At 44.9% G+C, this 21,929-nt stretch overlaps 1 protein-coding gene across 25 annotated transcripts in view; it reads right to left on the bottom strand.

Annotated features, from left to right (window-relative positions):
- The window catches only part of KDM4C (lysine demethylase 4C), a 446,017-nt gene that overhangs the window by 194,960 nt on the left and 229,128 nt on the right, over nt 1-21,929 (bottom strand). For all 25 annotated transcript variants that reach the window (XR_006291311.1, XR_006291312.1, XM_043547717.1 and 22 more), the window contains one exon: nt 9,748-9,941. Coding sequence is in view for 23 of the 25 variants with exons in the window: in XM_043547717.1 (XP_043403652.1) it covers nt 9,748-9,941 (194 nt within the window). In the remaining 2 variants the exon portion in view is untranslated. The remainder of the gene's footprint in view (nt 1-9,747; nt 9,942-21,929) is intronic.

Here is a 21,929-nt window from a genome sequence, read left to right as displayed (position 1 = left end):
TCCCTTCTCTTTCATAACTTGCAGCTGGCCCTGCAACCAGGAGCTTCATCTGCTGTCAAAGCGTACAGAAGCTGGTGCTGTGCAATAGTGTCCATCAACTTTAATAAAGCTGCTGATCTACCATCACTCAAGAAAGGAGATCCCAGAGGTCATTCTGAACTGCTTTATTCTTGGGCCTTCTTCCACATTTGTTTCATTATCTTCAATTACAAAAATAGTATAATTAATAAATTTAACACACAAATCTCATTCTAACATACAGGCAGGATCCTCAGCTGTACTATTGCTGTGCCCAACCCAACTGATGGTGGTGAGAGGGCATGGAAAAAGGTACCTTCATGCTCCTGATGCTGACCAGCGGTAGGCTGGGCCCCTGCCACAACTTATAGCAGCGCCTCGGGGATATACCTAGGTGCAACAGCATCCAAGAGGCCTTTCGGACAGCCAGGGATCACAAAAGAGTAATCATGACTTGACTGCATTCTCCTTCCCTTAATCACAACCGCTACGCAAAAGGGTGGTCAGAGGGCAGGTAACATTGTCTCTAAGGCACTCAGTCATTCCTTGTATGCTGTCTACACTGTAATCAGAGGTATGACTGCACTTCATGTAGGCGTACATGCACTAGCTTTAATCTAGCCAGCAGACCAAAAATAGCAGCGAAGATGTGGAAGCACAGACACCAGCACAGATTAGCAACTTGAGTATGTACTCAGGGTTCTGGGGTGGGCTGGTACAGCCAGCGTTGAAACACATGCCACTGCATCTTCACTGTTGTTTTTAGCCATGGTTGCTAGATTAAAGCTAATGCAGATATGCCTACTCAAGTTTCAATCACACCTCTGATTGTAGACATATCCTAAAAGAAATCCCCACATAGCTATTTATGTCGGGTGTAGGGGGCAGAAGAAAGGAGACCAAGGATCAGATCAATAATTTTCTAAAAGAATGCCTGTGCAGAAAAATTATTAGCAAGGAAGAAGAGAAACTCGCAATTTATTTTTAGTTTAGGTTTCCGCCTCCCCGCTCTGTTTAGTTTTGTTCATTATTATTTCGTGTGAATTTAGCACTGATGGACATGATGAACTATCAGCACTGACCAGAGTCAAGCACAGAGCAGGACAAGGACTTTGCAAGCTCTATACACAAAGCTCCAGCAATGCAGCTGATTCTTGACATTTAGCACATTTGCCTAGACCCCAAGCTCCCGGGTCTTCCTATGGTTAGGAGTGTGTGTGTGTGCTCGCCACATGCACGGGTGCCGGAAGTTTTTCCCTCAGCAGTATCCGTAGGGATCAGCTCTGGCGCCTCCTGTAGTGGCGCACACATGATGCGGTATATAGGGCGCTGCCGGTTCCCCCCACCCTGAGTTCCTTCTTGCCGGAAACTCCGACAGTGGGGAAGGAGGGCGGGTTGTGGAATGGACATGAGAAACACATCTCGAAGAACACCAGTCATGGAAAAGGTAACTATCTTTTCTTCTTTGAGTGCTTGCTCATGTCCATACAACTTAGGTGACTCCCAAGCAGTACCCCTCAGAGGTGGGTAGGAGTTCATGGACGTGCAGATTGCAACACTGCTCTGCCGAACCCAGTGTTGTTCCTGGCCTGCTGAGTGATAGCGTAGTGGGCTATGAACATATGCACCAAGGAACACGTTGCAACTCCACAGATGTCCTGGCTCAGGAGGTGTGCCAGGAAGGCCACCGAAGTTGCCTGCGCTCTGGTCGAATGGGCTCTGACGATTGGCGGCAGAGGGACTCCCGCCAACTCATAGCAGGTCAAAATCCCAGAGGTGATCCAGTTAGAAATCCTCTGTGTGGACACCAGGAGGCCCTTCATCCTATCAGCTGTAGAGATGAAAAGCTGAGTCGACTTACAGAAAGGCTTTGTTCGATCTAGGTAGAAAGCCAGGGCCCTTCTTACGTCCAAAGCATGAAGGCACCTCTCTTCACTAGTCTCATGGGGCTTAGGGCAGAAGACCAGAAGAAAGATGTCCTGGCTCATGTGGAAAATAGACACCACCTTGGGAAGGAAGGCCAGGTGGGGCTGGAGCTGGACCTTGTCCTTACAGAAGGCCATGTATGGCGGTTCTGAGGTCAGGGCTCGCAGCTCAGACACTCACCTTGTTGACATCACCGCCACCAAGAAAGCCTATCTTCCACTATAAGTGAGACAGGGAGCACGAGGCCACAGGCTCAAAGGACGGGCCCGTGATCCTGGGCAGAACCAAGTTGAGATCCCACTGAGGGACTGGGGCCAAACTTGAGGAAAAAGTCTCTTGAGACCTCTGAGGAACCTGACCGTCATGTCATGGGAGAACACCGTCTGCCCCTGGATGGGCGGATGAAAGGCAGAAATGGCCACCAGCTGCACCCTAATAAAGGAGTGTGCCAGGCCCTGGTTCCTCAAATGAAGCAGGTAGTCTAAGATCAACTGCACTGAAGAATGCGAAGGGGAGATGCCCCGTTCGGCCGCCCAGCAGGAGAACCTCAACCACTTTGCCAGGTAAGTCTGTCTAGTTGAGGGCTTTCTACACTCAAGGAGGACCTTCTAGACCCCTTCCGAACAGGCCTGTTCCTCAGGGTTCAGCCACACAACATCCACACCGTGAGGTGGAGGGACAAGAGGTTGTGGTGCAAGAGTCGACCGTGATCTTGTGACAGCAGGTCCGGTCGGTTTGGCAGGGGCCACGTAGGAATCGTTGACAGGCTCGATAGCATCCCAAACCAGTGTTGGTGAGGCCACGCCGGGGTGATCATGATAACCTATGCCTTGTCCCTCTTGATTTTCGCTAGGACTTTGCTGATGAGAGGAATTGGAGGGAATGCATACATCAGGCTTCCTGCCCATGGTAGGAGGAAGACGTTGGAGAGGAAGCCCTTGCCCAGACCCCATCTGGAGCAAAACCTGTGGCACCTCCTGTTCTGCCTGATACAAACAAATCCACTTGGGGAGTTCCCCACCTCTGGAAGATCATGCTGGATAGCACCCACTTGTGGTGAGAGGAGAAGTCCCTGCTTAGGTGATCTGCTAGCATGTTCTTGGCGAAGGTGACACGCTTCTAGGTGGATTCTGTGGTCGATGCAGAAGTCCCAAAGACGGAGTGCCTCTTGGCAGAGGGCCAAGGATCGCACTCCCGCTTGTCTGTTGATGTAGAACATCGAGGTTGTGTTGTCTGTCAGGAGTCTGACCACTTTGCCCAACAGGTGAGGTAGTAAGACTGTGCACCGCCCTGAGCTCTTTGACATTTATGTGTAGCATTGTTTCCTCTGGGGACCACACACCTGGGGTCTGGAGTGTACCAAGGTGCACCCCCCACCCGAGGTCCAAGGCATCCAAAACCAACTCGACTGAGTGAGGAGGGCTGACGAAGGGAACTCCTTCCAGGACTTTCTCGGGGTCAGTCCACCATCGCAGTGAGGTAAGTATTGTTGCAGGAATGGTAACGACCTTCTCCAGGTGGTCCCTGGACTGGGAGTAGACCGTCGCCAGCCGTTGCTGCAGGGGTTGCATCTGGAGCCTGGCAGGGCACACCAGATATGTACACGCTGCCATGTGACCTAGTAGGTGCAGGGAAACCCTGGCTGTGGTCAGGGGAAAATGCGGAGACCTCCGCGATGAGATCCGTCAGTGCCCTGAATTTCTCCAGTGGCAGGAACGCCCTGGTGCAGGTCAAGTCGAGCACCGCTCCGATGAACTCTATCCTCTGTACTGGATCTAACGTGGATTTTTTGTCATTTACCAACTGAGGTGATGACAGGTGGCTAACAGCACCGCGACATGCCTTTGGACCTGGGACCTGGAGCTGCCCTTGACTAGCCAGTCGTCGAGGTATGGGTAAATCTGGAAACCCTGACGTCTGAGGTAAGCAACCACCACCGACACGCATTTGGTAAATACCCATGGTGCTGTCGCTAGGCCAAATGGGAGGACCAGAAACTGATAGTGGTTGGGACCTACAATAAACCGGAAGAACCGTCTGTGTCCCTCGAAGATGGCAATGTGAAAGTACGCATCTTTCAGATTGAGGGCAGCATACCACTCTCCCAGATCCAGGGAAGGGACAATGGAGGCCCAGGAGACCATGCGGAACTTCAATTTCGCTAGGAAGTGGTTCAAGTCTCGCCGGTCCAGGACAGGTTGCAGACCATCCTTGGTCTTTGGGATTAAAAAATAGCGGGAGTAGAACCCCTTGTTCCTGTACTCTGGAGGAACGACTTCAACTGCACCTAACTGCAGTAACCCCTCTACCTCCTGCACGAGGAGACTCTCATGAGAAGGGTCCTTGAAGAGGGAAGGGGAGAGGGAGTGGGAAGGAGGGGTAGAAAGTAATTGAAGGGTATAACCCCGCACCACTGTACTGAGGATCCATTGGTCCCATGTTATAGATGCCCACACAGGGAGGAAAGGCGGTTGGCAAAAATAGGGGAGGGAGGATCCTGGAAACAGTCTGATAGGTTGCCCTCAAGCATACCCTCAAAATGAGTACTTGCTCGCCTTCTTATTGTGGGTTGAGCTCGACTGAGAGGCCTGTGAAGGCTATTGGCTAAGACGCCTCTTGTAGGCTCTGGATTTCTTATGGGAAGGCTCCTGGCGAGGGCGTCTCCCCTGGCCCTGAGCCTGCTGCAGCTTAAACTGCTTGTGGGCATGGCCAGGAACATACAGGCCCAGCATTTTAAGGGTTGTGTGGGAGTCCTTGAGGCCATGGAGCTTATTGTCCGTCTGTTCCGCAGACAGGGCTTGCCCATCAAAGGGAAGGTCTTGCATCGACTGCTGAGCCTCCGTGGACAAGACAGAGAGGAGCAGCCAGGATGCCCGGTGCATGGCAACGGCTGAGGCCATGGTTTGGGCGGCTGTGTCTGTCACATCCGCCTCCGCCTGGAATGTCACCCTGGCCGCAGTCATGCCCTCCTCCACAGTAGCCCAGAACTCCTTCCTAGAAGACTCAGGAAGAGAGCCTTTGAGCTTGGCCATGGCTTGCCACATGTTAAAATCATAGCGTCCCAGGAGGGCTTGATGGTTGGCCACCCTCAACTGGAGACTAGAGGACGAATAAACCTTACACCCAAACAAATCTAGTCTCTTTGTTCTTAGGGGTAGCCCTGGGTTGACCTTGTTGCTCCCTATGGTTAACCACTTCCACCACTAGGGAGTTGGGAGCATGGTGGGTGTACAGGTACTCGTGGCCTTTGGATGGCACAAAGTACTTGCGCTCAGGTCTCTTGGAGATGGGTGACAGGGAGGAGGGAGTTTGCCAGAGGGCATTAGTGATCTTAGAGACCCTATCATGAAGGGGCAGAGCCACCCTGGCCGGTGCCATGGAGCAGAGGACATCGAAGAGAGAGTCCGAGGGCTCCTCTAGCTGCTTCACCTGAAGAACCAGGTTGGCAGCGACCCTCTTACATAGTTCCTGGTGCACTTTAGTGTCATCCGGAGGAACCAGGAGAGGAGGCCCCATTATAGCCTCGTCTGGCGACAATAAGGAAGATGCCGGTGCGGTAGGGTCCTCCACAACCACTGGTGGCCCAATGGCTTGTTCTTCTGCTCCCTCTTGGACCTGCAGGGTGCTTGCGCCCAAGGCTTCGTGCACTAGAGGAGGGCGGGAGAGAGAGGTAGCTGGTCTCTCCAAGGCTCTGGACACCAAGCGGGCAGCCTGGGAGAGCTGGGTGACCCCCCCCCACGGGTTCCATGGGTACCACGGCGCTGGCCACTGTGCCTGAGAGCACGGGACCGGTTTTGGGGCCAACAATGTAGCCAGTACTGGAGCTTGTCCCACTGTCAGGGAACCTCGCCCTGAACCAGGGCTGGATTCTGAGTGGTCACTCCCAGGTGACCAGGATGGAGAGGAACTGGGATGGCTCTGTCGCAATTGGTGCCGGTCACTCCACCTGGAGTCTGATCTGGAGCTGGATCTTAGGGACTGGTGACACTTGACGGATGGTTTGGAGCCAGCGATGGCTTGGAGCCAGCAATCTATGTCTTGCACTTGACTAGCGGTACCGGGATGAGGAGTGGGACCTGAAGTCGGAACGAGCCCGCACTGGGAAGCACTCGCACACAGCGATGCCCTCCTAAGGGATCGGCGACGGTCTGAGGAATGGTAAGAATCAGTCGCTCGACAGGTCCCTGGAGCGGTACTGTGGTCTCGGAGATATTGGGAGCTGGGAAAGGTACTCCTCCCGGGGGGGTATGTTCCTCCAAAGGTCTGCACCCAGTGGCCAGCAAGCTGCGCCTTGAGTCTCTCTGCCCATGTCCAAGGTCCGGGGACTGAATGGGGCTGCGCTGCATCTGCCTTTCGTGGTCAGATGTGTGGCGGCTAAGGGAAGGTGAGTGCTGGCAGGATGTCCCCCACAATGGGGAATGGTGCTGCTGAGGTGGGGACCAAAGCAGTCCAAATGTGGTTTTACCCTGTGACCAGGGAACCACAGGAGTCGGTGTGGGCAGCACCAGAGAGACATGATCTCCTGCGCTGCCTGCAGGGCCTCTGGCGTGGATGGCACCCGGAACTGATGGAGGCCTCTGCTGCTATCCAGGGTAGCTGGTGGGGAGTGGGCTGGGCTACATCGCTCCACCGGAGCTTGGGCCTGAGATCCTGATGTGGGTGAAGAGTTGTCCGGCCTGGGACCTTGCTCACATCCAGTCTTATCCTTTCCCTTGTGGGAGGCTGGAGACCGGCCTCACCCCACCTTCTTGGCTGGAGCTACGGATGGGGACAGATGCTGGCCAGGGGATGGTCCCAGTGGGGTACTGCATACCAAGGTCACGGTGCTCAGTGCCGAGTTGGAGCGTTGCTCCGGTGCCAGGGTGAGGGCCGACTCCATAAGCAGCGCTCTTAAACGAATATCACGCTCCTTCTTAGTCCTTGGCTTGAAGGACTTGCAAATTTTGCACTTCTCACTAATGTAGCCTTCACCCAAGCAACACAGACAGCTGCTGTGTGGATCACTAACGGGCATGGGCCTCTTGCAGCAACCATAGGGCTTAAAGCCTAGGGACATGCCCCGTCCCAAGGCAAAGTCCCGTTTGGGACCTACGAAGTCTCTAACTATAGCTAAGGGATTTATAAACACTAATAGAAAACTATATACAACCTAATACAGGAGATAACTAGTTTGTACGAATGAGCAGCAACAGCACTAACTGAAGCAGCAACAGTTCCAGCCATCACTGGCAGCAAGAAGGAACTGAGGGTGGGGGGAACTGGCAGCGCCCTATATACCGTGGCATGTGCGCACCACTCCAGGGGGCACCGGAGCTGGTCCCCTACGGATACTGCTGAGGGAAAAATTTCTGGCATTAGTGCATGTGGTGAGCACACACACCTAAGTTGAATGGACATAAGCAAGCACTCGAAGAAGAAGAATTAGACCAAAGTCCCCAAACTAAGGATCCAATTCAGCAAACAGATTAAACATGTGGTTAGGTGCTTTGATGAATAAGGATACACTAAAGCATGTAGTAATTTGAGGAATCAGGGCCTAATTTACTTTTTGTTAAGGGAAGAATATCAAACTTAACTTTGAATTGCTGGGATTTTGTATGGTTGGTTTTTAAAAGGACTTTCATAGAAGACTATAGGTTGGAAAACCAGCTTGGATAAGCTAACAACACATTCACACACTCCTGAATATCCCACAAATCAAACTACAATAAAGGTTTGAAAATGTTCCACTACGTCTTCTCTCACACACAGATACACACATGAAAAGTCTGCTTGGAGTATGTGTGCATCCCTCAGCCCTTTGGGTAGGGACCAAGGAAGGTCAGGGGCAACTCTTCACTTCGGAGACATTAAGTGGCATATTTATTGGGAGTCTCAGGAAACAGACTAACGGTTGAGTCAACATGGAAAATGAACATCTCACCCCTAGATGTGAACCTTTACTTCAGGGGTGAGGCACATTTGTGGAACAATATGGGGAAACTCATGTGGAGAGTAACTCCACCCTCCACGAGAACTGAAGCCCCTACCCCCATGAACCCTGATTCATTAAGGGGAAAGCAGAGAGAGGGGTACTGGCCTCAGAACCCTGACTGGATAGAGGACTGGAAAGAAATCTCATAACTGGCTTCCTCCTGCCATCCCACCTGTCACTGGAGAAGAGGAATGCCACTCCAGAATCTGGGGGTAGAGAAGAGGCCCAAGGACCAGGTTACAGCCAGGCTGAAGGAGCAGCCTAGACCCAGCAAAGAAGCCTTGACTAGCATGGTGACTGCGGACATGGACACCAGGCAAGGCAGCAGAGACTGGGATTCATCACTCCAAGCTTGCACTGTGCCCAAGCACCAGCAACCACTACAAGGGCCAGAAAGGAACCTGGGGACTAAGACACTGGTGGCTGTTTGGACCCTGGACTGAGTAAGGTGGTATTAGTTTGAACATTTAAGCCTTGGGTGGGGGCTACACAACAAACTGGGGTGCCCCCACCACACAATGCCGTTGCCAGTGTTTTACTCATCCAGTGGATAAGCAGAGAATGTTGGTCTCCTGTGCTATCACATCACCTTTTAAGAGAAGTAAATTCATTTAAAAAGTAAAGAAGGAAATTCACAGTTTAGTGTTCACTTGCCAATATGTAGTCACAATGGGGCATCGTCCTTAATTATTTAATGTTTGCAAAAATGATTTGAAGATTAAAAGTGCTATTAAAGGACTAAGTATTATCCTTGATCCAATTGTGCCCTGCTGTGACAAGACACAAGCAAAGCTCATCTCAATTTTAGCAGTTAAAACTCAAAGCAATAATGAATAGGAAAATCAGTTGGAATTCTGTTAAGTGCAAACAGAAGAGAAATGCTGCATGTAAAGAAAACTTTCCCCCAAAATACACTATCTGCATGACGACACTGGATCCAGCTGTAAAAATATCAAAAGTCAAAACTTTGATAGCGTCAATGATAACTCAAAAAGTTAACTTTTCAGGTATGTCAGTAAAGTCTGCATTGACAATTGGGTTAAGGTTTTCATTATGCCAAATTCCAACCTGTTAATCCATGTTAGGATATAGATATTTAGACCTGTTTGCAAAGGCCTATACTTTAAAAACAGGCCTAAATATCTATATCCTAACACTAATTTATTACCCCGGCTTGCCAAAACCCGCAACTACCATTACGAGAGTCCAGCTGCGTGGACTGTTGGGGAGGGGGACTCACAGGCTGCCACTCACCTATACAATCCATAGCAGATATAGCAGGTATTGGCAGTGGTATTGTGAGAGTCTGCCAAATAGCTATCTCTCTATAGAGCTCCTAGGCTACAAGCTAGTGAACGTTAAGTCTATTGCTAGAGGTTGTGCACAGCTGCTACAGTTCTGCACCTGTTTTATACCCCTCTTTTCTAACTAATGAATAGCATTTAGCCCACTCCCTACAGATGTTTTCCTGATCTCCTAGCTGGAGATGTTGTTACACACAGTGTAAGTGCCAGTGAACACACCCTCACCAAAGGAATAGATTTAAATATTGCATTAGAAGCAATGGCCACCTCTCCATGTGCATAAACTTCAGCTATGCATTTTCCTTTCATGTTGCAAAATGAATGTATTTTTCATTTAAACAATCACTATGAATTATGACTTTCTTGGCCTCAAGCTCATGGTTAAATTATAAGAAGAGCTAAATTAGCTGTGACTAGAATAAATCAACAACTCTAATGGAATGTCAGAGAAAAGGGCATTGAAAAAAATGGAAACATACAACATATTTAACTTTAATTAAATGGAAGGTGAACAACTCCAATTACCATTTGGGAGGTTTCTTTGTTTTCCTTCTTCTCTGCAACCAGGCCTTTACCTCAGGTGTTGTTTCAGGCGTGGGTTTCAGGTGATCAATGGTATATAAATCCTTTCCTTGTTTCCACAGTTGATATCTGTCTGGTTGAAACTTCCTTACAAAGATATCCATGGATATTGTTACCATGTCGTTCCTGCAGGTGCACTGGGGGAGAAATCAGAAATACATACTGCATGTGACAAACTAAATGATTTGCCGTAGTTTGTAGTAGAAAAAGCCTTGAATATGAAACTCCTTTTTTGGGAGGAATGGTCATACAGAAAATATTACCTGGGCAACTACAGCCATACCTGGATTCATCACAGTTCTGTGAGGACAGCCCATTTAGCATACATATAGTATGGAAATTTCATTGGTTGATGAACTCCTACTAATAACAGACAAAAAGCAAGCATCTATGCTGTTTCTTTTTGGTCCATTATCTGCATTTGTTATTATTAAGCATGAGGGTACTGTTGAACCCAACAGATAGACTGGATTACCCTTGAATGGCTCCATTATTTTCTCTGGTTTCAGAATAGCATCCGATGAAGTGAGCTGTAGCCCATGAAAGCTTATGCTCAAATAAATTTGTTAGTCTCTAAGGCGCCACAAGTACTCCTTTCCTTTTTGCATTATTTTCTCTCTCTCTGAGGGAACTCAATGAGTAGTTTTGAGTGGTTGCTCATCTGCCCCAAGGGTTTTTAGTAGGGGGGGAGGGGATTACAGCATTCTGTTCTATCACCACTCCTTTTCAACACGAATGTCAGACCCTTAGGGAAGGCAGAAAAAGACCATATCACTTTTTTCTTGCTCCAGAATCTACCTATTCTCCCAAGCTTTTACACAATTGGAAAGGATTGAGTGAGAAATGTGAGGATGCTTGTTCTGAAAAGAGTGGAGAGCAGTTTTTAGATTCTTAGAGTATGTCTACACAACAGAAGTTATGCACAGGCTAGCCTACCTGAGCTAGTTTGAATCCAGCTAGCATGGGCAACAATAGGAGTGAAGACAGCAGAGCATGGGCTTCAGCCCAGGTAGTAAAAGCCCAGGATGGACGCTATGTTCTCAGCTCACTAAGCCCACACTAAAGCTCATGCTATGTTGTCTTCACTGTTACTGTTTCCTGCACTATCCAAATTCAAATTAGTTCAGGTAGACTAGCCCAAGTACAGCTTTTGCTGTGTAGACATACCCTTAAATTTTAAGGCCAGAAGGGAGTGTTATCGTCATCTAGTCTGACCTCCTGAGTAACAAAGGCCAAGGCATTTTACTTCATAATTCTATCAAACCAATGACTTTAGTTTGGTCATTGGTCCAAATTGTTTAATGTATTGCTATTCTTGATAAAGTCTCTATGTGCCCACAGAGATCTGAACTGAACTTATATTTTAAAAACACTGAAATAAATAGTAATGAATTTGCAAGTAAGATTCTCTCACTTAAAATAACAGATACTAAAATATTATCTTCAAAGCAAATTTACTGTACCTGAAACTCAAAAAAATCTTTATATTAGGAGACTATATGTAAATCAACAAGCCTGCAGCACATGAACCATTCATGCTAAGAACACATTTTTTTAGCTAAAAAATTGATTCTCCAAAATTGAAAAACCATGAAATGTCTTAATGTTGTATCTAATAAAATGCCTCAATGGATAAGTGAAACTAAGCCATATAGCTAATGTAAACTTTCAGGTGAATGAAAGAATGAAAACAAATTAACACTGTATGGCCTGACCTTCTAGTCCTCTATGACTCGTTTTATCATGCCTTTTTAACTGAACAGGATGTCTAACCACAGATGGAATTAAATTTGCTTGTAACTGACTGCTAAATAGGCACACAGCCTTTGTGTACTGCAGGTATATTTTCTCTCTCCTCCATCCACCAGCCACTTCTACCCCATCCTTCTTTTCCTTGAAAATAATAAAACCTATACTGGAAAAGGGGATTAGAAATGTCATAAAACGCCCTGCTTTCCTTTCAACACTTTAAAAACACACATCCAGCGTAACATAAAAAAACTGAACAGGAAACTACTTCAGGCAGCAGCCAGAACTGCATTGAAATCAGACATTTATACAGTCGTGGCAAATTGCTGCAAACATGAAAAAGCAACTTAAAAACTGGTTTTGTAGAAATTAACCTCCCATGAAGAAAATGTTTTTGCCAATACTTTTTGTTTGAGGTACGTCAACCAAAGCCTAACCCAAAGGAAAATTCTCTTACTGACCAAATCCCAGATCTAGAGTGTGGAAATTATGTGATATTTCAACACTTGAAGTTGTTATGACTCAGGGATGTTATCTTTTAATGCAATTCCTTGGATCTTTTGATGACTGCTAGCGTGATAAATGTCATACTAGTTTTTGTCTCAAGTAAACAACTCCAGGAAAGATTTCTGAATTTACATTTTGCTCTGCTACATTTTCCAATGAAATTTTTAACACAATTTGAATCAGAAGAAAGAGTGTGACTAGAATCATGGCAGCTCACAATGCAAGAATTCAGCACTGCTCTCAAAAGAGTAGAAGAGAAGACATGTCATACCCCACACTTTCATGATACTAGTTTTCATTGCTAGTACCGCAGCATTATTCTACACATAACATTGATATATATTAATACTAAGATCTTATATAGTGCTTTTCAGCAGCAGATCTCAAAGCCCTTTACAAAAGAGATGGAGAAATTGAGAGGTAAAGTGTCTTGCACAAGGTAACACAGAAGGCCAGAGGCAGAGCTGGGATTAGAAGCCAAGACTCCTGAGTCCCAGTGCAGTGCACAATCAACTAGGCAACCCAGTATCTCATTTCCCCCATACACTGGGATGCAGTCATTGCAGCTGCTTCTGTCTGATACTTTGGCTGGAGGGGCATGATTACCAGTTTCATATATATAGATAGGGAAGGACAGGTTATATTAAATGCATTATTTTAGGAAACTTCTTTTAAGCATATATATTTTTAAATCAGTCGTTCTCAGTTTTAGTTAAATTATTTTCTGAAACCTCCCAAAAATGAACAATCCTTACACATTTAAAAGTACAATTTCCTTAATAGCTATTTTTAAAGTCTGCAGTTTAACTGAATTCCCTACTTCTGTATAGAAGGTGCTGCTGTACAACACCCAAATACCTACCCTGTGATGTTATTCATAATTCTCCCCATTTAGTGGAGCTAATATACAGAGGAGAAAATCATTCAGAGTATTAAAGGAGGAGGTCCCGAGGTCACAATCACATCAAAAGTGCTAGAGTGACAGCACTTCATGATGTTTGATGCCTAGAAATAAAATTATCTGATGTGATTTTTCTTTTTCCAGGGAGAGCACTGTATTATTTTTGTACTAAGCTCTTATTCTACTGTGGCCAGCTTACCTCATTCATAGAGTCACGGATCAATAACACGGAGTAGTTACAAAAAAGCACTGATAGTCCTTCTGGATATTGGATAGGTGCAAAAGAGTGTCCACTGGAATAGCCTTCATCATTAAGAGCTAAATGCATTACATAAGGACAAGTGACACTGAATTAATCACCTAGTTTACACACAAAATCCCTTTGAATGCAAGCTACACTGCTATGCAGAGATGACAAATGGTTGCTTAAGGAACAGTTTTAAAAGATTACTGTCTTTGCTGTTAGGCATCAAGTCTTCAAGTAATTTGGAAAAGGGCCAATATTTAAATCAGCATTGATTTATTGAAAGAAAAAATCCAACAAGAAAAAATATCCAATGATAGGATGATAATGTTCTAAAAGAAAAGTTTTATAATAAATTATGCCTAAATGAGGTACAAAAATCTCCCTTTTAATAATCTTTGAATATTTGATGCTGTTTTATACTACTACTGAAGCGCATTACATTTGTGTAAAAGTAAAAAAGTTTATCACTATCTAAAATGAGAAAACAGCAGAATTTTAATAATATTTGCAGGATTATCAATATGCTAATTAAAGCCTTCATCATTTGCTGGGAAATCCTGAAGACTTACGGTTCTAGACACTGGAGGCTAGAAACATTTGAAAGCATCATATTAGACAGTGAAAGCAGATATACGCTGCAAAACATTTCTATTTATTTTCCCCAAAATGTGCCAAGAAAGAAATACATTGCTTTGATAAATAATCTGGAAGGTTTGGGGTTTTTAAAGTGTTCTTTCCTCATTTCCCATCTGACTTACTTATAGTTGACAGTTACATGGCTTCCTGCTTCCAAGACAGAAGAGCGAGTGAGAACATCTCTTTCTGAAGCTAACTTGAATGTCATTGTCTTGAAGAGCTCCATTGGGAAGAGACCATAGGACATGCAACTCCCCAACAAAATACTCAGGGTGTCATGTTCACTGTTCACAAGAAACTTAGAAAAAATTCATCATATTTTTAAAGGTAAAAAATATTTTCATGTGGAATAAAAATTAAAAATTACTTTTTTTTTTATAAACTGACAAAAAATAGAAAGTCGTCTGATGTTACCATCTGATGGGTATTCTTTGGCCTAAGTGAAATGAGCTGTTCTTAGCCCATGCCCTAGCAGACAAGTGTCCATACTACAAAAAACTACCACCCTTCCCCATCCCCCAAATTGGCATCCTTGTTAGGTACTTCAGCAGAGAATCACAAACTGAATAAGCATAGGGACTCCTGGTCAGGATTGAAACATATTGATAGAAACGGGAGAGAATTTTATTTACTGCTGCCTGTGCAACACACCCAATTCTGAGGATAAGCTGTTACATCAATGGCAATTTACGCCCAATAAAATTAAAAGAATAGTTCATGTTGGAGGTGGTAAATGTTGTAGCAGGAGTAGTGAAAGGAATTCCTTACCCATATATAGTATAATTGGCTTCTTATATGGGATTACAAGCAAAGATCATCATGGTGATCAAAATGATTATAGGAATAGACCTCTTTCATGATCCTTTGGTATTATTATTATTGGGTTTATTATTAGTTCTACTAGTATAAAGAAAACAGCTTGAAGGAAACATTTATTAGTGTTTGATAGCAGTGAGTTGAAAGAAAATGGTTTCATCCACTTTATTAAATTGGTATAACAGACTGTGAAATGTATTTGTAATAGAGAAAACTGCCTACTTGAGAAATCTTTTTTTTTTAATGGCAAAGAATGCCATTTCTGAATAACTTAAACAAAATGAATATTGGCAAAGACTAAATATTTTGACTGGTTTTGCCTGTCTAAGCCATACGTTCCTCCCCTTTTAGGCTCTGATTCAAAAAGGTAATTAAGCATGTGCCAAACTGTAAGCATATGTATAGCTCCATTTAAGACAATGGGATTATTCATGTGCTTACAGTTAGACGTGTTTAAATGCCTTCCTTAATCGAGGCCTTACACCCAATGTCAGCAAATCACTTAAGGATGTGCATTATTTTAAGAATGTGAATAGTCCCATTGATCTGGACATGCACATCTGAAAGACAGATACAGCAGTGGATTTAAATGGCAGACCAAAACTTTATTAATTTAATAATGGGGCAGGCACTATACACCTCCTCTTACATACCTAGCATTTAACTGGGTCCACTATGGGGTTACTCAGCTCCCAATATATAACCATTAACTCAAGGTATACCTTCTTCAGCCTGCTCCTAAGACTAGACTCAGTCTGAATTCTCTTGCCCTACCCACCACCAGGAGGGTAGAGGGTACCAAGAGGGACCTCATTCTGAAAAGACTTCAGGTCTCCCCTTCTCTTTACAGGCACAAAGTCCATCAGTAAAATCTGGATCTCATTTCCACCTGGGAGATGGCCCTTTTTAGCTTTTATCTACACTGGATACCAGCCACTGGGAGAACCAGCAATTAGCTTAATTGTGCGCGCACACACACACACCCTCCAAAGTGCCTAGTATCTATTTCCTGCCAAATGCAATCCCTAAGATCCCATAGGCAATGTCAGTCCCTGTATCTGAGAAGTGCACAAGGTGGCTGTAGTTTGCCTTTCAGTGAGCACAGAAGAGACATGAGCTATTTCCACAACATGTCACCTCTGCCATATCATTGAAGGTAAAGAACCTCAACCCTGAAGCTCAGTTATGATCTCCCTGCTGACCTGGCTGCCTGCTTGTAGGCCCAATGCTGTACAAGAGCCACAGATCCAGACAGCAACCGTTTTCTGATGTCCCCTGCAATCACAGATAGGGTTCGTTCTCACTCTTTTGCCTGCTCCAGTAACCGATCAGCAGGGTAAACATAGGTCCTGTCAGAGTGCCTGGATCCTTGAGAAGTAAAAAAAAAAACAACCCTCCAATGCTGTTGGTGTTGCTGCCTCAAGCCTGAAAGAATGTGTGGAAAAATCTGCCAGATTGAGACCCAAGTAAGCTAATGCATTCCTCATTACCACAGCAAAGTGGTAGCTGGTCAAGTAGTTACCATCCCTGTGTACAACTAGGTGGGCCTGGCTTCAACATACATGTGGTTCCAACAAAAACTGTTTGCGGCTTTTACCAGACATACCCATTCAGCTGAGCATTTCCTTAGCTCTACCATGGCCTCTTTTCTAGTCTGATCAGTTTCTGAATACCTTAATTTCAAGTCGATTGCTCCTTGTTAAAACTGTACATCCGCCACTCTAATACATGCCAGGAGCTGGCCCCTGCCACCTGTACGCTATTTCACTAAGCCTGAAAGCATCAACAAGGACTTGACAAATGCATCTTTAAATAGAAATGCCTCTGTCCCACAACTGCACTCCCTAGGTAAAGCCTTCGATAACCCAGCAAATTTCACAGAGGGATGGTATACCGGTTATCTTCTTTGCAACCCTCATTTCATGACCATACCTCCAAAAGCTTCTGTAGTAAGAGTCCTCTACATAAGCCAGTAAATCCTGCCACTATGCAACAAACCAGGCCAACCAGGAAACCCAGTATTGCAGAGGAAGCTAGTCCATGATGCATCACAGACACTCCATATCTCACCAACTGAGGCTCAGTGATGGCACAAACAACAAAAGAGACCTAACTTAACTCTAAATTATATAAACCTAACAATTGCAGCTTTTTAAACCATGATTGCCCTTGGGACTCTGGGGTTTTCATCCATTCTGAATCATGGCTCCACAAACCATCACCTGCAGGGCTTGGCTGTCAGACAGTGTTAGCTCCCGGAATCTGCTGTCCTGAAATTGAGCCGGAGCATCAATGAGGCCATTATCTACATTATGCAAAGAAAAGTTTGATAAACAAAAAAAGCAGTGTAATATAACTGCTCATACCAGCCACATTCCCCATACTGACTATTGGTTAAGGATGTGAACCCATACCTGGTTGTCAACCCAAAAACAAACCTGTTTATTTCCAAATTCCTCACCCCAAATAGTGACAGTCACCAATATTGGACCCCCCTAATGCACCCATGACATTATGGATTGTAGTAAATTGGTCAATGCTAAGAGGACTTGCCCCTGCCCTCAAGTAGAGTTGATTAAATTCCTCTACATCCCCAACACACATATGAATGTTCAGCGTGATCACTGCTTTTCAGTAAACCAAAACTGATCATGAACTGTGGCTGCAAGGGTCTAGCTGCATTTGAATGGGCTCCTCAATGACTACCACCACCTGCTCTCAAATTCTGCCCATCTCATAGTCTGAGTCACTTAAAGAACTGGCAGTTACCAAGATGGACCAGTGCATGGCTTTCACTTCAGAATCACCTCTCTCACTCCTGATCTCATCCCTGAAGACAGTCATTTGACACCCCCAGCTTTGGTGTGCCTTCTCCAGGGAACTGTTCCTGGCCCAGGCAGATTCTTTTCTCTGTAGGCTATGTATTGGGGCCCATTAGTAAAGTCCACAACCTTTATGGCCACCGTCTGAAAAGGGGGTCCTCTATTAGAGGGAGTGGCCTCATTGCTTCCTTACTCCATCTTGGCCTTCCCCAATCACTGAAAGGAATCACGTTTTCAGAACTTATCAGCTTAAGTTTCCCCACTTTTGCTTATGGTCTTAGCTGCAGCAACTCTTAGCTATGCCACCATTTCCCTACTCTTGTCTGAGGCATCATAAAGCAATACTCAGGAGTAAAGAAGCAATGAGGCCACTGGTTTCCATGGTAAGAAGAGACAGTGAGTTAGCCTCCCTGACCATCAAGTCTGGCCACTGGGCTTGCACCTGAACTTGGTTCAAATTTTTTGTCAGACATGAGACATTGGAAACGTGGAAAATTCAGAAAACTATTATGTTGAGATATGCCAGATGTAATGGGCTCAGGGAATATATAACTTTGTGGTCTAGGGACTGTATTCCAGCTCCAAGGAAGAGGGTTTCTGAACTTCCATAATAACTAAAGTCAGTGGAGGTTAATTACTGCAGACCCTGGGACAGGTAAGCAACTCCAGAGATACACTATCCCCTGGGGTGAATTGAATATTCTGATTCAGATCAGGTTCAAGACATATGGAAGACCAAAAAGAGGGCTTTTGGTGTAAAAAATTCAGCCTGAACTAGCTGGGAGACCCCCTCATTTTTACCCCAAAACTGACATGAGGTTGTAACAAAGAGAGCAAACCCTTACTGGAAGGGTTTGACAGACGGGAAATCTATCAAAGTCTCTCTGTGGAAGATGGGTGACACTTGGTAAGCTTAGCATGGACATAGATTCTTTCACTGTTTTATTATGTTTTCTCTGTATTGCTTTTTATTCTAAAATAAATCTTATGTGCTTGGTGAAAGCTGCCTGGCCACTGGCAAACACTGTCATTGTCCCTTCTGAGAGAGAGAACCCCCTGTGTCTGGACTGAGGTCAGACCTGCTGAGAAAGTCACAGTGAATTGCAGAGGGACAGCAATTCTAAATTCCTGGTTTGGAGGGAGAGGGAAGTGGGTCCCTGCCAATAGAGAGGTGATGGCTGGAGGCCACAAGGATGCCCATGAACAGACCATGGAGGGGTCAGAGTGAGTGTTGTTAACCTTGGCACTGCAACACTTGTAGCATGTGTCTCAGTAAAATATCTGAAAGAATATCCTCAATACTCCCACCACCAGCATCTGCGAGCCCTCCTGGGTCTTTAAATGTACCTTTAAATGTCCCAAATGGCCTTAGGCCCATCCCAACATTCTCTCTGAGTATTAAAAGATGTTTGATTTGTAACATTCTGCTTGCTGGATAGATCAACACTTGCGGGCTACTACCACTGCCCTACCTGTGTACCCATTTGAGTCCTGCAGGGGTCAAGGCTTGAATTTCACCACAGGGGAATTCATTAGCCTACCCCTTAAAATCAGGGCTCTAGGATCCAGGAATCCCACAATCCCATCCCAGCACGGTTGGCCAGCTATTAGCATTTAGGCTGTTGCCCAAGGGAAACGTATGGGCCCAATATCTGGGCAAGATGTCTCCTAAAAGACAGGGCAGGTTTTAAATCTGAGGGAGATGAGACGTAATAGTCAACTGGCTCCTCTGTCCCAACCCCAGTCTCCTCTGGCCAGCCAAATGAAGGCCAGCCCCCTTCCTTTCTCGCATGCACATTCCTCCATACACAGATGTAGGAGGAGGAGTCAGCAGCAGCTCTCCCCCGTACCTTGAGGAATATGGGCATCTTTATATTTAGTCATACCAAATATCCACGCACCCCTCAATGGGAGGCAGGGGGCACTGCCTTCAGTTTAATTACTCAATGCTTAAAGTTACCTTCCTGAAATAGAAAAGGAGTACTTGTGGCACCTTAGAGACTAACACATTTATTTGAGCATAAGCTTTCGTGAGCTACAGCTCACTTCATCGGATGCATTCAGTGGAAAATACAGTGGGGAGATTTATATACATAAAGAACATGAAACAATGGGTGTTACCATACACACGGTAATGAGAATGATCACTTAAGATGAGCTATTATCAGCAGTAGAGCGGAGGGAGAGGGGAACCTTTTGTAGTGATAATCAAGGTGGGCCATTTCCAGCAGTTGACAAGAACGTCTGAGGAACAGTGGGGGGGGGGAGGGGGGAAATAAACATGGGGAAATAGTTTTACTTTGTGTAATGACCCATCCACTCCCAGTCTCTATTCACGCCGACGTTAACTGTATCCAGTTTGCAAATTAATTCCAATTCAGCAGTCTCTCATTGGAGTCTGTTTTTGAAGTTTTTTTGTTGAAGAATTGCAACTTTTAGATCTCTAATCGAGTGACCAGAGAGACTGAAGTGTTCTCCGACTGGTTTTTGAATGTTATAATTCTTGACGTCTGATTTGTGTCCATTTATTCTTTTACGTAGAAACTGTCCAGTTTGACCAATGTACATGGCAGAGGGGCATTGCTGGCACATGATGGCATATATCACATTGGTAGATATGCAGGTGAATGAGCCTCTGATAGGGTTGCTGATGTGATTAGGCCCTTTGATCGTGTCCCCTGAATAGATATGTGGACACAGTTGGCAACGGGCTTTGTTGCATGGATAGGTTCCCGGGTTAGTGGTTCTGTTGTGTGGTGTGTGGTTGCTGGTGAGTATTTGTTTCAGGCTGGGGGGCTGTCTGTAGGCAAGGACTGGCCGGTCTCCCAAGATCTGTGAGAGTGATGGGTCGTCCTTCAGGATAGGTTGTAGATTCTTGATGATGTGTTGGAGAGGTTTTAGTTGGGGGCTGAAGGCGATGGCTAGTGGCTTCTGTTATTTTCTTTGTTGGGCCTGTCCTGTAGTAGGTGACTTCTGGGTACTCTTCTGGCTCTGTCAATCTGTTTCTTCACTTCAGCAGGTGGGTATTGTAGTTTTAAGAATGCTTGATAGAGATCTTGTAGATGTTTGTCTCTGTCTGAGGGGTTGGAGCAAATGCGGTTGTATCGTAGAGCTTGGCTGTAGACAATGGATTGGTGCTTGTGGTTTTTCAGCCACTTCTTTACGTGCCCTTTAGCTTTGTGGTAGCCACAACATAGAGATTTTGGCCTGCAACTTGCCCACCCCACAGACACCCCTGCCTGTAACTGAGAATTGCTCCTGGGAACCATTTTCAATAATTGAGAATCAAGTACTGGAACTTGGCTTAAGGATTTATCTGATAGTGTATCATGACTATCCCTTCAGTAGACAGAATCCCTTGTGACAGGGTCGGGCCAGATGGCCATAGGAGAGTAAAAGAAGGTAGATATATTAGCCCCAGGCCCTTTTCCCTGGGAAAGGTAACAGGGAAGGTTCCAGAACAATCAGGAACCTTCTGGAGACAATTAAGACAGGCTGTAGCTAATGATATTTGCTATCATGTAAAATTATGCCGCTACTTGTGACACATCCTCTGGATCTAAGCATCATATGCTATACAAAGGTGTTATGAGGTTTAACATAATGAACTGAAAGTAGCTGGGGACCATAGCAAAATACAGTAGCTATATAACACAGACAGTGTTATATAACAGTGTTTCACAATGCGGATAGGATGTTATAATAAAATTTCTTTCTTGTTATAGCTGATGAAACCTACTGTAATCAATTTTCATATAGATCAAATGAAAATGGAAGTTTTGGTACTTTTATTTCTCAAGTAGATTTTTGGTCCTAATTCTTCTATGTAAATATTTAAGAGAAATGCAGTGCCTACATCAAAATGCAATTTCCAATTCTATGTCAAATCTTCTTGTGCACAACCATGTGAAACCATGTGTAAGAATATAGTCAAGAGACATCAACAAGAGTCTCTCTCTGTTGTGGTAAAAGGACCAATAACTACGATGAAAAATGCATATAAAAGACAAACAGAATGAAAAAACAATTAGGTCTGCAGCATTCTACATGTGCTGTAGAAATTCCCATCCTAAAAGCATACTATAAAAGGGGACTAATTAAGCTATTAGTCTTTAAAATGCTTTCCCAATTGTTTATAATGAATGAAAGCTTTCATCGTGTTAGAGTGGTAGTTAGCAGTGATATAGCTATAACAATTCAGATTCTTATTACTAAATCTGCAGAGACTGAACAGTAGAATAGAATGTTTCACTTATTGTTACTCACTTTTCTTACAATAGGATAGAATTTAGAGGAGTGAAAGATGTACTCTGAGAAACTACTATTTCTTACAGGCCATATAACAAACTCTTTCATTTAACAGATTACCTACAGAACAAGCATTTAATAGGTACTGTTTCTCAGGAGGAGAGGATTTAGAGAACCATAGTAACAATAACCATTCGTT

This window comes from Chelonia mydas, chromosome 5 (genome assembly GCF_015237465.2).
Source record: "Chelonia mydas isolate rCheMyd1 chromosome 5, rCheMyd1.pri.v2, whole genome shotgun sequence".
Classification (NCBI taxonomy): domain Eukaryota; kingdom Metazoa; phylum Chordata; order Testudines; family Cheloniidae; genus Chelonia; species Chelonia mydas.
This window is presented reverse-complemented; position numbering and strand designations above follow the sequence as displayed.